Here is a 16,325-nt window from a genome sequence, read left to right on the forward strand (position 1 = left end):
CTAAAAACACAGTGTTGTCAGCCTAATGATTCCATATACCTCTTTCCATTTTCTCTAATTTTTAAATAAAAGCACATGAAAACTGTGTTTTTCTAGGATTTCATTACCCCTCATTTCATGTTCTTAGAGCCAAATTCACCACTGTGAATAAGTTTATCTGCCAATAGTGAATTGTCTGCCTGTCTTTCTATCTTGACTGTGTTTCCTAGCTCTATGCCATGAGTCAGCAGTAGGAAATTCAAAACATGCTCCATAACAAACGGAAGCTGTTTGTGAATACAGCCTTTTTACAGTGCAGAGCCTTTACAAGTATAAGCTGATTTTTATGCTTTATTTTATAGGGCCATGCTTCCATTTTCAGAATTTAATGGCTTGTCATATGTGATAGGTCAAGACTAGGCAAGAGTTTTAACCTGTAAATAATTAGCCAAATGATATTTCAAAATTTCTGAGACTTGTAAACATGAGCTGTAATTCTGAAAATTCTGATTATTTACATGTCCAGCTTTTTCATGTGAAGTATTCTTGTGCTGTTTTGGAAATGTTGCCTTGTCAGCCCATATGGTCAGAGTTAGCTTCCCAGATAAAGTTCCTATTCCAAAAATAATGAGAGTGATACATTACTTTATATGGTGACACACTGTTTTATAACACAAGCATTAAATGGATGACTCAGAGGTGATCCTGAAGATTTACGCGCACAATAAATTTTAAGCATTGGAGTAAATTTAAGTTTGCACATAAGTCTTCCCAGGATTAAATTATAAAATTTAGGTGCTGATTGCCAAATATTTACACTAAATACTGACAGAAGTGTTCTACTTGGTAAACTATGTTTAATGATACACCACCCCTTGATTTTTTCCCTTGCTTAAGGCAAAGACAGTGGCATTACCTTGAAATTATCCTTTCTGCTTTTCCCTTCTTTTTTATACTTCGCCCTTACTTAATTTTTTGGGTGTCAAATACAGAGAGTCAAAGTAATTAGAATTATTTGTTGTGTATTCAGTCTAATTTAAAGCCTGAAAGCTTTACATATTCAGAAGGACAACATAAACAGGTGTTTATATTTAGATCAGATCTGAAGCTTCCAGGAAATGGTTCTTATCAGGTGGTTATACTAAGCATAGAAACGAGATTTTATAAAAAAATGAATGAGAAAATTGCAAGATACTGTGCATAATAAGAAGCTGCATTTTGTTTAACTCGGGCAGTTTATTGTCTCTGAGTAAAATCCATAAGTATAGAGGTGCCTCTTTTGAGATACTGTTGGGTAAGAAATACTTCTGTCCGATTTTTGAGATATAAGGTCAATATGAGGGCTTTGCTGGCTGCTTCCTTTGTCAGGTGGTTTCAGTCCTTTGTGTCCCAGTTTTTCCATCTGTGAAGTAGTTGTACTGATTCTGATTACTTTCATAAAGTGCTTTGATATCTATTTCTGAGATGGTGTCTTTAAGAGCCACATACAGTTAGTACAATGTAATATACATGAATATATCTCTTCATTAAAAAGTCAAATTATGTGATATTTTACCTACCCAAATTCTATGATAGTTCTCTTGATTTACCAAGAATCCTCATACCCCACCCCGTTTTGGTCTTCTTTCTCCAAAAATTGCAACCAAGCTCCTGGGTTCATCTGATAATTCAGAATTTAGGCTTCATTTATTATTAGGCTACATTTTATTATTATTATTATTAATAATAATAATATAATAATAATATCTTAAAATGGTTACTGGCTTTTGTAAGTTAGAAAGAAATGATTGACAAGTGCACCTCAGTAGAATGAAACAAACACAAATCCTATTCCCTTCTTCCTCTCAAGACTTTAAAGCCAGTGATATGACTGTAGACTTATCTTTTGAATTTGGATGCTTGGAATTAGTATTTGTTTAAAAATTCTTTGTCTACCCAGACCAGCCATTAAGTACAGTTCACCTTTGTGGACTTATGTCCCTTTATGTTTCATAAATGAGACAGACCCTAGAAGTTCAGCTGTTGACTAAGTCCATCTGTTAAAATATACTAGAATAGCTAAATCATATAGGGACAGTGTATGGAGAATTAAAATATTCAGTAATATTTTCATAGTCCAAAATGGTTGAAGTGCTGTGGAAGAAATTTAGAACTGTTTTTTGTTGTTTCTGAAAAAATGTCAGGTAATTAACTTTTCTTAGTGCTACAGTTCTGTGGCTTTCAGCCTCCCCCCAGCTCCCCCCAGCTCTCTTGGCAATGTGGTGAGCTGTGAGTGATATCAGCTACCTGTCACCCACTGAAAACCTTGGTGAAATTATGCTGAGTTGCTTGAATGCAACAAGAGGCAAAATTTAGCTGCAGCATCTTATTCTCCTTTATTTCTCTTCCTTCTCTTTTTGCTTCTGGCTATCCCAACTGTGGAGGTGGGGAACCTAGTTGTGGTTTAATATTTGTTCAGGAGACCAGTGTTGGAAAGTTCAAGTGGCCTTCCCCAAGCTGAAACAGTAAACGCTGCTGTGAAAATTTGTAATTCTTACTGAACGCAGAGTTAACCATATTCATATGACTTAGGAAAGTCAGGGTTTCAAGAAGGCCTACATGCACATGTAAATGGAACTGGATACTTAGAGAGAGGAGAATGGTATATAGAAGACTTCTTGAAAAGGAGATCCAAACCTGAAAAAATGGCATTCCAGAAACCATACTCAAAATCAAGACCATTACACACAATCTTATGAAAGAGCACAAAGGAATGGAAGTTGTCACAACCTCCTGTGATGAGTGAAATTTGCAGTAAAAATAGCAGGTTCTGATGTCAAAGTAGAACTTTTCCACATTTAATAAGATGTATTTGGATGTTCTATTCATGTCACAGCATCGGCTCATTTCATTCTAGAGATGGATGTGAAAATAAACGGGAATCTGAACTGGCACAATACTGATCCTCACAGTTTTACCAAGGTGGATGGAACCCAGTCTCCTTTTCTTGTCAGCTGTTGATCGCCAGATTCAGAGCTTTGTAATGAGGTTTCATAATATGTGTCTTATTAATCTGGCTGGAGTTCAGATCAAAGCATTTACACTTTCACATTTTGTCTTTGCATGTGTCAAAGTGCGTCCATTTGCCTTTACTGGTGTTGTAGTTTGAGCCGCCCCCGGGAGGGGGGCTGGAAGTGGTTGGTCCCAGGTGAGTTTCTGATCAGGGGCCAATCAGAGCTGCATTTCACCCCTGTGAAATTAGGATATTACAACAGCCAGAAGGAAGTTGTTGGCAGAGAGAGAATTGGAGCCATGAGGGGTGGCCAGGGGCCCCCGAGTTCGGGGGGTCTCTGGGCCTCCATGGCCTTGGTTCATCCAGGGCCAGGGTGGTTTCTTCGTCGTTTCCCCCCACTGCTCTAAAGAGGTGGTGGCACGGGGCTTCAGGGGCCAGCTGGGGGTTGGAGCCAGCCTCCCCCTGGCAGTCAGGCACAGCATCAGAGCCAAGCCAGAGACGGGCCGAGGGGTGGCCCAGAGCTGCAGAAGCAGCGGAGATCGTGCAGAGCTGGCCAGGCAGAGGATGAGAGAAAGACTTCAAGCGGTCTCACTGCCACTTCTGCCCCCTCCACAATGGCAGAGGAGAAGGCAACCCTGAGTTGAGACTGAGCAACAGAGAGACGGGCCAAGGGGCTCAGAGGAGGCCCTAAGCGAGGTTTGGGCGGGTGCAGCCGAAAACTGAAGGAGGAATGTGGGGGAGAGGAATGCCTCCCGTGATATGTGGAAGTCGAGCTAAAGCTGCAGCAGCTGAAACAGAGAGAAGCCAAACCAAGCAGGCTTTTTCTGGGTAAGGACTTTTGGTGAAAACTATTTGGGATATAAAGACTGAGCAAAACCCAGAAACTCTGTACCTTAGAGAGCAAGAGACAGTGGACATCTTACTCTCTGGGAGGAACCTTCGCAAACCGGGGGGAAAGGACTCAAAAGCTGACCCCCTGTAAATCGTGATGAAGACCTGGTAAGACAAGTGTTCCCTTGTAGTCCAGGAGGAGACCTCAGCAGAGGCCAAGCAGCTGGTGGGGGTAAAGAAGACCCCTTCCTTGAAACCCCAGTGAGAGAGAGACTTTAGCTATCATCCTAGAGGGTTCTTCTTCTGGATTGATGTGGAAGGACCCCAGGGGTGGTAGAGACTGTATTAATACTGTGTATTTATTTGCTTTTTAGTTTCTATAGTATTTATTGTGTTAGTAATAAATTTTGATATGATTTTCCTCGTGCTAGTAGATGTGCCTGAAAACCCCCCTCACATTGAGGCAAAGTGTAGGGAGCTTAGAAATTGGATTTTTGGAGGGCTCAAACCACGACAACTGGTCTTAATTGGCTCCCTTGACCTTCAGTTGCCTTCAAGTACCACAAATTCAGCTTTCTATGGTGAACATATGGAAGATTGAGGCATTAAAAGAAAAGGCTAGTTTCATCTGCTGGCAATTAATATAATGTTATTCATGCATGTAATAGATTGCTCTTTTTTACTTCTAACTAATTAAAAAGGTCCATTTCAGCGTTAAAGTTCTGAGCGTCTTCATTGTGACTGACTTCCCATTCTCACAAGCAGTGTTCAGAAGTGCTGAAGGAATGGTCCCAAGGCTTCCATTAAACTTCTCGGAAGAGAATCTTCCCTAAAAAGAGAACATACATTCAGTTCCATTTCTGTATAGGTATGTTTCTAACTTGAGAAGTGGTCAGTGTACCTCAGAATTGAGCGATGAATACAGGAATGAGACATATATTACTTTGGGAAGTTTTCCAGCCACTGAAAAGAATAAAGTTCCATCTGCTGTCCACTGATAGCAGGCCTTTGGGAGTTATTTCAGAATAAAATACTAGCATAATGGACAACAAAAATACAGTACATGTATCTATTGTATCATAACGAAGCACCATTCGCTTCTTTAGAAAGATTGTAACAGGAGGAAATGGCTTTATTATCATAAAATGATATTAAAAATAACAGTAAGTGTAGTAAGAATAAATGGTATATGAGATTTGTCATTCTTTAGCATCACTAGAATGTTTGGCTTCTGTTGAGGAACTCTGCGGTAAGATTGCTGTCATTGGCGCAGAATTTGGTAGGCATTACTGACTTGCACTCTTACTTTTTTTTTTTTTCAATTTCTTTTTAATGTGTAAGTTTTCAACCTGGTAGTTGTTCCTAAACTTTGCTCTGCATCTTACAAACGGAACAAAACTCTGTTTCAATTGAATGATTCATGTGTGGAAAAATGTATGTTCTTTTTTACAGTCTTTCTCTATTGCATACTTGTTATTTCATCATCTGTGGAAATACTGCAAAGAACTTGTAGCAACCCTAACTGAAAAATGGTGAAGTTTGTGGCCATTTCAGCTGTTCAAGGTATTCTACATGGCAAGCTAAGGATTCTCCTTAACAGAGATTTCCAATCTGACAGGAAGTTGTGGTACAGATAAAAATTAAATCTGAATTATTGTAAAAAGGAATTATCTGTAAAATCATGTGTACTTTATTCCTTGGTATTTTTTTAGATGTATTGCAAATATTTTTTTACAAGAAACTGCAAACAATCCTTTGTGTGTGTACTTTTATACATACATATTTCATCAGATATTTCTGCATGCATGTGGAGACAATGAGGATGAACTAAGAAAAAGAATTGATTTTGCAGTTTCCTATCAATATGGCCCACAATCATTTTATCTTTCTTCGTACAGGAAATTCATTTATCTTTTTCCGGTTCCAGTGGCTGTGTAGTATCTTGTAATCAGAATGCTTTTCCTTTACTGTACAAATTCACAATTTCAGGGGAACAGAACTATTGTAGAAAATCACCATGCTTGTGGAGGGAAGAAGGGGAAAGGTGGGAAATGCTCGAATGCTTGGAAACAGCAGATGACTGAGATGCTGTTCAGTGAAGATAGCACACAGGGAGCTGGTAATTATCATAGTATCCTCATAGTGTTGTGTTACAGTACAAAGTTTGTACATTAATTGGGATCACTAAGTCTGCAGCCCGCAGCTATGGTTGGTCACAGTCTGCAGTAGATCATGTGATACATAAGGCATTTGTTACCCGAGCAGTCATGTCTAGAAACAAGCACTTTTTTTTCTGTCATGGGTGTCTAGATGTCTTGTTAGCATCCTGGAATCCAGAAGACAGAACTAATTGATTTAAAAGTGGATAGGTCAGTCAAAATATATGAATGATTATATTCTTTAAACCAGTTTTTGTAGGAAAATAAATAGTTGTGTTTGAAATTAATGGGAAAAATGATATTTGCTTTTTATATAACACACTATAAAATATGTATTACATACCTCCTCTTGAACCTTGTAGAAAAAAGCTACTGATTAATGAATTAGAAGGAAGTTATAGGAGATTGGGAGCAGTATAACTGAGGTCAGAAAGTGGTCATAAGATCATATCTTAGTTTATTAGTGTATTACATTGTTGTCTTTGTAGCAGGAACTATATCCACTTCTCTCTTTATAGGATACCCAGGACAGTATGGCCTAAACTGTGGGGTTCAGAGCCATTACTTTTCAGTGCTGTAGTGACATATTACCAGTTTAAGGCTGTTTTAGTGGTCATACAAGCATCACTTCTTCATGGCTGACAGTATACCAGTCTAACACCACATCTGTCCTTCTAACCTCAGGAGTGCTGAGGGCTTTCCTATACCTCATTAGCTGTGAATAATTTAGAGTTGCTGACAGCTATCATGATTTAGAGGGATGAACCCAGTTCACAGCAAAGCAAACACTGAGAGAGTTCATGTAAACCTTTGCAGATGCTCTGTAAAATCTTAACTGGCTTTAATGTATAAGATGAGTGACAAAATTTTATATTTAGTATTAGCTGCATGTCCTTCTGTTGTAACTATGCAAATGCTCTTTTGTATCAAAACATCATTAAACTTTTAATCATATATATATAAGGTGTTCAACAAAACAAATCATGCTAGGACTAGATGATGTTTCATCTGTATGGAAAAAATTATCTATCGAGAAAGCTTGATTGGGCAGGAGAACATTGTACTAATAGTTACAAGTTGCTTGCATGAGTAATTTTAAAATCAGATTGCTTTGTATTTTGTTCTGCATCTCCCGTGACTTCTGTATGAGAGCTCGTGGGAGGCTTTTTGCTTACAGCTTTTTCCTATGGCAGATGCAGCTAAGAAGCATTTTGTACTGAGCAGTGTTGGCCTGTTGGGCAAACACAGTGATGATGTATCTGGGCATGGCCTCTCCTGAGACATGGAGGTTTGCTAGTATATTCTTCCTAGCATCTATGGGCTCAGGGTGGATGATGAGTTTATAATGATTTTTTGATAGGGGAAAGAGGAAATACAGAAAAGATGTAATAGGAAGAAATATAAATACGTGTGAGAACCTGCTTATTTTTCATTTCCTTGCCTTCATAGCTTCCAGTCACGGTATTTGATAACCTACTGTGACATAGCATAGACTGGAGAAATGTTGAGCTGCTACAAGAAAGGAGACATATGCCAAGGGACATGTAAACACCTAGGCAGAGAGGGAATTATTCAACTGGAAACTGTCGACTACAATGATTGCTTTTATTTAAAATATAAAACAAGTATTGCTTTATCCCAGAAAATAAAAAATAAACCTGACTTGTAGGGACAAACCCGCACAAAATATTTAATTTAAATGTCATTAGATAAAGTATATTAGTAGCAGAATTGCACATTAGCAGCACATTTTTAATTCCTCAGGTACAATTAAGGGAAGTTCATGTACTTTGTAAGTATTTGAGGCCAAGACAATAAGAACAACTGTAGTTTTAATAATTGATTTGATATTGTTAAGGAAACACTTTTCCCCATCTTCTGATCTCCAATGTATGATGGTATTAGAGGATAAAGATAATAGAAATAAGAAAATTAAATGGCTGTTCTTAACGGCAGAAAGGAAAAGATGAACTAGTTGGGCAGTCCCAGTTCACCACTGTATCACGACAGGCTTAGTCCATGGAAGTAGGAATTTTCCTGGTTATAGCAGCAGCCACACAGCAGTTACTGAGATTTAGGGACCCTTTGCTACAACTCTTTTTTAAGGATACATTGGAGCTTTTCAGTTCATTATCTTCTACAGTTAGCAATGGTGCTATATATTTTTGGTGGTATAACACCAACCCGCGATATAACTGACAGTGGAAATCTGTCTGGCACTGCACTGTGAATACAAACATTCCAAAGCAATATGGCCAGGGACTCAGCTGAAGGAAATCACTATCTGGCTATTCTGGAAGAAGAAGTGCACAGAATATGAAAGGGCAGCATTAACCTTTTCTGTAGTTTGTAGTAAATGATAAGTGATTTAAAAATGCTGCATAGGGAGCTCTGGGATGCATAGGGCATAGTTATGTGGTTGGAGATACAAGTAAAATTTAAAACACCTCCATGAATTAAATCAAGTTGTGATTTATGTGTAAAAATATTCATTATCTGTGGTTACACAGAAACTATCCAGTTGCATGTGAAAATTCCTTGGACTTAAGAATATTTTTTAGAACATTAGTTGCTTAAAATTCATATCAGTCACATCGCTTGTATCTGTTATTCACTATGCAAGGTCTGTACAGTGGAATAGGCACTTAAATCTCAATTTCAGGATGCATTTTGGTATATACTTTATTCTATTCCTTTATTTCATAATTCCAGGAATTATGCCAAATATAAGGAGCAAAACCAGTCCAGACAGGCTGTTGATGATTTTTTCCAGCAAAAGTGTATTCAACTACATTGTCTGAATCATGAAAAAAATTAACACGTTTAGAAAACATACATATAGCTCTGTGGTTTCAGACACCCAAAGTGTCAATCTGCACTGCCTGTGAGAATAAAAGCAAAAGGTAGCATTTTTCCCTTGTCTCAGCCAGATGTGGATGTGTTCATTCCCAACACAGGGTGTATGAACAGATTTAGTTTGCTCCTCATGTGATTCAATCTACTATTCTTCTGAGGATCTACAGGAGATAATTTTATACTCAACTCATTATGCATTATTTTTTTTCTCTTCAGTACAATCTCTCATTCATTTCTTCCTTAATGTTTTGCCATAGCTGACAGATGCTCTGTGATTGTGAAATTAATTAATAAAAACACAGCCCTAAAATAGCATCCCAAAGTGCCTTACTCTCACTTTCCTTGCTGTATTACATGCTTTGCTGTATTTTCTCATTGCCTTTAAAGTATTTCTATTCATTGTAAAAGTTCATATCACAAAATTATTTTTGACAGATGCAAGAGTCCATTCAGAAATAAATGAATGTACATTGTTGCTTTCATTAGAAAGGTTTGAACATTTGTGGGTTTTCATTGGAGTCCTATATGAGGAAAAAAGCTGCCCTATTACCAGCTTCAGTAAATTTTTGATGAATCTTGGGTAGGCAGTCCCAGAACCTCTGTCCTAGAAATGCCAAACCTGTATTTACTGGTTGCCGTGGGAGGTTTTTGTTGTCAATCTGAGCTGTCTCATTTGCCTTGAGGGTAAATACTATGCTAATATTTGTAACTTATTTAGAAGTGATGAGCTCTCCTTTCTTTCACTTAGTCATGAAACAAAAAAATTGCCTCTTTCCTTATCTTCCCAATTTCCTTTCTCTATTTTAGTGTAGTTGGAGATTTACTTTTCTTTCTGATTCCTTACAGAGGAACATGCTAAAGGGCAAGGTCAGGCTTATTTGCACTTGATTATTACAAGAAACAGTATTTTAAGAAACCCAGCATGTCAGTTTACTTCTCTGTCTTTTGAATCCTTTGGAAAAATCCAGTGACCTCAAAAAGGCACAGCATGCAGATAATATACACCTCAAGGAACATCTGTTGAATGAGACCAGAAAATCTACTTCCTTCTGCCTTCCCAAGTGTTGTCCAAGCAGTCCAGAAACTTCTCTCAGGGCAAAAATGAGGAAGAACAGCTGTGTTATTCGGTATTGAAGCTGCTGTTCTTCCCAGATGGGTGCACAAGAGAAACTATGGAGGATTTATTCTCTTCTGCAGCTCTGTGCAGCTTCACAGAAGTCATACACCATCTGAACCATAACTGCTTTTTGAAAAACATATAGGTAATGCAAATTCCTAAGAAGCTGCCACATTTTTATTTGAAATGTTCATGTATGTCTCCTGACATGCATCGAAAAGCAACAGGCAATACAAGTCTGCATTAAAAGAAAAGAAAAATCTAGAAGCATTAAGATGGTTTCATTATCTATTGATAATGATCATTACACACAAATTTTCTGATTACTTGTAATGACTAGCAAGTCAGTCAGGCTGCCTTGGCCTCACATCGTTTATAATTCTTTAAAAAAGGAGGAATCTTTCTTACCTATCTACGAAATTATTCACATGATAAATAATTTCTTCACAAGACTTTCCATTTTATCTCACCATAGGTAAGAGTCACATTTTCTGCTTCAGAAGTAGGGAGAAGGTTGTAAAACTGAGCAGAAGACCTTGCCAGATTAAAAATGTAGAATACACCTAGTGGGTGGCTAAGGTTTTAAAAATTAATGGAATTTCAGATATTTATTATTTAAATAAGTACTATTAACAGCATGACAGAGCTGTTTCTTAAGTAGACATCAGTGTGGTAGCATCACAATAGCTGCAAAGAATTTTATTCTGTCATCTTAACTTCTTGACTTTTCATGTGCCCCCAAACATCTCCAAATGCCTATTTTTCTTATCCATTCAAGAAGGGGAAAACTTTGTTACTTTACAGCATTTTAGAAGGACTGACAAAACATAAATTCATAAAAATTATAAAGATTGCTCTGAGGTGAGCGCTCCTAGGTGTTTGTGACAAGTCTTGACAGAGACAAAACATGACTGTGGATAAATGTATAATGCACAGGTTCAAAAAATAGCTCTATTAGAAGAATTAGTGTAGTTTAAAATAATTTTTTAATGTTATGCGTTGTAGACTGCTCATAGGAATAGAGAACAGTATTTTGCATAAACAGAGTAATCATAGCCTGTTTTTTCTAATACATCATTGATCTGCTAAAAACCTGTGACCATCCAAATAAGTCAGACATTATGACCTCGAAATCTAACTTTCCAAACTTTAGGATGTTATATAATTACACATTAATTTCTAGAAGGTATGTGATATTTGTTGGCAGTTTTATTAATGGAAAGAGAATAATTTCAGAGATGCTTTTGAAAATACTTGTAAAGAGTTTTCTAAGCAGATAAAAGGAAATTAATAGATTGAAATCAGCTGAATTTCAAACAAAGTCATCATTTGCAGAGGTCCACCACCCTTCATGATCATGTTCCTGCAGATTTTCTTTTTGAGTAAAGTTGATCTATCCATTTGTGACTGTTCTCTTGAATGAAGATTTCTACAAGAGGTACAGAAGAGGTAATCCTTTGTTATTTAAATTCAAGTAGTTTTTCCTTGAATGGATTCTGAATCTTCTACATGTTCAAGTCTCCAAAGTGGCATAAAATAATAATTTTTGTAGCTCTGCTGTTCAGTTGCTTCCTGGCCCGTAAGACTATGTTATGACTTGAATGCTTTTTCTATTTTTTTTTTTTAATCAATAGGAGAGTCAGAACAGTGGTTTATAATTGATGCTTATGTCCTGGAGACTTTGCTGTCTTCAAACTCAGGACTGGTATTTTAATATTTATAAAAACCCCAACAAACTGATTGATCAAAGTCTTAGAACTAAAGTTTAGATACAAGTATGCCAAAAATACCCAAATACAAAAATACCAATAAGGTATACACATACATTTAAATGCCTGTCATAGTAATTTCAAAACAGAGTTCAAACTTCAAATTTAATTGAAGTTATATTTCTTGGGTATATATTCATTTTTTACTTAACTTTATGTGACTTTTCCTATTATTACAATGTTATTTTCTAAGCATTATTTTAATGAAAAAATGTTTAAACCTATACATTGCTTTTTAAAACTTGTAATACTTGCCCCATAATATTAGATATGAAATGAAAGAATATTCTTTTTAATTCTCATTTATGCTGCTAGATCCGTAATATAGTTCAATCATGACATTTTACATATCTCATAGGACATAAGATTTACTTTTCATGAAAGAGTTTTTCATAAGAAAATTGACTAAATCCTTTATTGACCTTCTTTTTAAATTTTTTTTTTTTAAGATTTCAGAAGCTTTAAAGAGTTGCAGTTCATCCTAATCTTCCAAGGTTAGATACATCTGACCTGTACTCTGTTTCAGATTACTTTTAGTTCTTTGATTCAAAGAATCCTTTGTTGTAAAATAGTGTTTTAAGTTTTACATTCTATAAGTCAAAAGTAATATCTGCAACCTATATTGATAAGAAAGCAGAGGTCATTCCACAAAATAATTTGTTCACGTTCATACTACTGTTATGTTAAGATGCTCCAGTGCAATAGTTCTATATTCTGGTTATGCAGAGTGAAGTGGGGTTTGAAATACTCTGTGTTCTGAAATAACCTGAGATGCAAGAGTTGCTTAATCTTACCTTATATTGGTAAGACAGTCTGACATTAGATTACTGATGATAATTTTCCAAGTTACTACCTACAGTTAAATTCCTTGATTGTTTTACTAAGGATAATGAATTCTGTCAGACAGTATTTTGATTAATCTTCATTTGAAAACTATGGTCTACTGTATAACAGTGAAGCCCATTCCAAGGTATGCCACTCCTTCTGTAGCTTTTGACATGAGAATCAAATCATACAATTTTGTGTAAGTATTTACTCATTCAGCTTTCCTTGTTAGCAGCAAAAAAGTGGTTAACACAGAGTGAGTAAAAGGAATTGGGATCAACAAATCAGGCATTCATTTCACAGCAGTTACCACTTCTGCTGTTGTGTGTTGCAATAACCTTGAGTGAATCTGTACATAGTAGCTCTGATGAGCCTTTATTTTTAGCCAGTAAGTCCTTGTAGTTGTTAGCATGAGTTGAGTTGTCATTCTGCATTATAATTTTATTCCACATGCAAAACAAAACTTTGGTTCCAGGTTAGAAAAAAAGTATCTGTTCATGCTTCTCTCCTCTGGCTGGGTGTCTATAGCCACTCTTTCAAAGAGTTCTTCTAGGACAATCAGTTCATTATTGTTATTGGTCTTTTGATGAAATACAGAACCAGTACTCAGTCCTCCATGGCTTCTTGCTCTTCCTCAGGCATCCTCAAGCTGTCACAGCCATGTGTTAGTGAGTATGGGAAGGGGAAAGCCAGTCTGTTGCTGGGTCTTGAGCCTGAAATCCAGCTGATGAGTCTTTTAGGGTGTAAAAATAAAAAACAAAATGTCCAATTCAGTATTTATTGTAGCAGGTATTGAGTTCAGCCTGGTGCAGTTTTGTGCATGAGAACAAGCAGTGGGTCTGAACTCAGAACAGTGAGTTTAGGAATATTCAGTTGCCAGAGACAATTTCTGGGATGAAGCTTTGTGTGGAAATACCTCCACTGTGCTCAGTCCCATTCTGCATGTCAATTTTCATGGGATAGGAAAATTCCAAAAGCCAGTCTAGCTCTATCATTATGCATGTATAAGCATACATTAAAACATTCTATTTGCAAGTCAGAAACAAGTCTGAACAATTGACAGCCCAATAGAATCAGGGAAATGGCAAACAGCAGAACAGGCTTATTAGGGATTTCTGAGAATGATTACTGTGATTGTCCTCCAAGCCCTCCACATCCAGACTCTCAGATGCTCTCCAGACTATAGAGCTACAGTGTCTTCAGGTTTGTTCCCAGACATCCTGAAGGTGTACCTTGATATTGGTATTTTTTCAGGTGGGGTTGGATCCCTCCTAACTTTCTGCAGAAGCTAACTTGCTGTGGTAAATAAAGTTTATCTTGATAGTGGCCATTTGTGGTGGTAACCCAAATGAATCTAATTGGGGGCTGCCTTCTCAACATGCCCTTACTATATGTGTCTGCTTCTAGAGGATGTTGACTCTAGTATCCATTTAGCTGCATGTTAAGTCAGGAGTGGGAAAGGATTAACTGTAGAAAGCCATTTCAGTTCATGTGTAACCTTAGTGCAACAGCAGCACTTTTAGAATGTAATGCTTGCAGACACAGGTTTAAGAATTACTCAAGGGAAAGTCTTGGAACTGTTTATAAAACAAATATCTACAAATCAACTGTTTTGTTTTAAGAGCAGAGTTGCTGATTTTTTTAATTCTTTGAAATTCAGCCTGATGGTTCCTGGAATTACTTGCAAATGAATTCCACTGTGTTTTAGTATCATCAGTGGGAAGAAGAGTGTGAAGCTGAGCAAATCTCTTGCCATCTGGAATGTAACCCAAGCACCTGATAGTTCCTTTTCCGAGTCCCCTCAGGAAGCCTACAATTATATAAAATGTTTAATCAAAGCTGTTATGCCAAGTATAACTGCAAAGCTGACATCAACATAGAAGAAGAAAAGTTAAATGGCTCCATATGAGCTGTTCTTTTCACTAGAATTTTTGAAAGACAGGAAGAAAAGATAATGCCAACTTTGCTTCCTTTATCTGTGAGTTACCAAAATCACCCTTTTAGTAAACAGTGTCCTTCGACTGCTCTACGTTGTTATTGTCGCTTATGTTAATCACTGAATTAATGCTCATAGATATATGGCTTTGTTTCATGAAGACTGAATGTTTATTCAATTGCTTACAGACATGCTAATTTCTCTGTTGTAACAGTTAATCAGATGAAGTTGACTTAAACCCAACTGGCTTAATGTGCTTTTTTTTATTTTTTTATTTCAGTTCTTAACAGAAACATCTGACACATTAGAAGAGTGATTAAAAAATGAACACATCTGATGAGCAATCTTCATGTGATCTGTATTTTAATAGAAAAGTGATACTTGTGTATTAGAAATATTTTATCAGATTTGGAGGGTAAGAAAAAAATCCCACTTGTTAAAAATCTTCTATGTAAAACCTACGTTAAAAGTATTTCTTGAAATATTTTTTTTGAATTTATGTCTATGTAAGGTGAATTTGCATTTATAAAACTGTTGGAATACAGGCCTGTCATATTTGGGAACAACAATTTTTTCATAACAGCCTGGAAAAGCAAGTGATATTTTGAACAGATTTAGTTGGAAAATTGTTTCCATAAACAGTCTTTCACTAAAGCTCAGTTTAAAATTTGTTTACTCAAAAGAATCAACTTAAAAATTTTTTTGAACATCACTTCTTTTTAAAAAAAGAAAAGTAACTTTAGATTTCCAAAGCAAAACATAAATTAGTGAAGAAGAATATTAGCATAAGAGAAGTGATCTTACGGATTATTGTTCTTTTTGGAATGGAATTCCATGAAGCTTTTAAGTTCACAGCATATTAGTGACTTCAGGATATTTAAAAATTACTACCACATAACTGAAAATGCTTCAAGAAAAATCTGAATCTTTTAAATACTTGCTAAAGAAATTCTAAAATATAATATATTTTTTATGCATTTTCCTTATTTTTATGTTTGCAGTGTATGCCACAGAATCTTGTGCTAAAGGTTTGGTCCTCCAGAGGAAGAGACTGAAAATGCTGAAAAGCTTCTATGTTCAGTAATACAGATAAATTTCAGCTAGGCTACACAAAGAATTTATTATTTATATAGCTGTTTAAATAATTGTCTTTATGCAAATTTAAAATAGTGATAAATTTTCTGTAAAATGGTGATGTTATGTTATCAGCTGAGGGTTTAGCTGCTATGTTATATCTGGTAATTTTTAAAATATGAGTATGTGGAATTCCAATTCAGGAAAATAAAGCTTTTCTGGTACCTTTTTGTAACACATTCTGGCATGGACAATGATTTTAAAAACATGAGAAAGGAATATAGAGCTCATGTTCTCGAAGTCACTAAGGAAACTACAGATTCCTTAAAGCTAAAGCTTTATTATGCTAAAAAAGTTAATAGACCATTTGACTGTTTGAACATTATCAGGACATACTTAAAGGACCTCATTAGAAATAAATCCAGAATCCCAAAGGTCCAACAGGAAAGGAGCAGATTCAAATGCCTCTGTACCATCTGACAGTTCTACAAATATGGTTCCACTTGTTGCCTTAAGGCATCCAGCTTGGCCTCTCTAAGTGTACAATGCTCACTGAGTAAGTATGAGTTGGAAGGAACCTCCCAAAGTCATCGAGCTCAGTGTGCTCCCTGAAGCAGGACAGTTGCCGACCTTGTAGAAAGTCAGCCTAGCTTTGTTTAGCTGAGTCTTGAAAACTGCAGAGGAAAGGGTTTCACAGCTTCTCTGAGCGGTGTGTGCCAGTAAAAGTTTCTCCCAATGACCAGCCTGAACCTTCCAAACTGCAACGTGTTGCTACAAGAGTATATCA

The 16,325-nt window shown here is 36.5% G+C and overlaps 1 protein-coding gene across 2 annotated transcripts in view; it reads left to right on the top strand.

Annotated features, from left to right (window-relative positions):
* KCTD8 (potassium channel tetramerization domain containing 8) overlaps window positions 1-16,325 on the top strand; it is a 97,778-nt gene that overhangs the window by 42,661 nt on the left and 38,792 nt on the right. Inside the window, exon 2 of one of the 2 annotated variants that reach the window (XM_017805601.1) lies at window positions 14,745-14,832. The exons of the other annotated variant lie outside the window; for it this stretch is intronic. Within the exon in view, the coding sequence (XP_017661090.1) occupies window positions 14,745-14,764 (20 nt within the window). The 3' untranslated portion in view covers window positions 14,765-14,832. Of the gene's footprint in view, window positions 1-14,744; window positions 14,833-16,325 lie in introns of those variants that run through there. 2 annotated transcript variants of the gene reach the window in all.

Source organism: Lepidothrix coronata, unplaced genomic scaffold (assembly GCF_001604755.1).
Source record: "Lepidothrix coronata isolate B3197 unplaced genomic scaffold, Lepidothrix_coronata-1.0 Scaffold0, whole genome shotgun sequence".
NCBI lineage: Eukaryota > Metazoa > Chordata > Aves > Passeriformes > Pipridae > Lepidothrix > Lepidothrix coronata.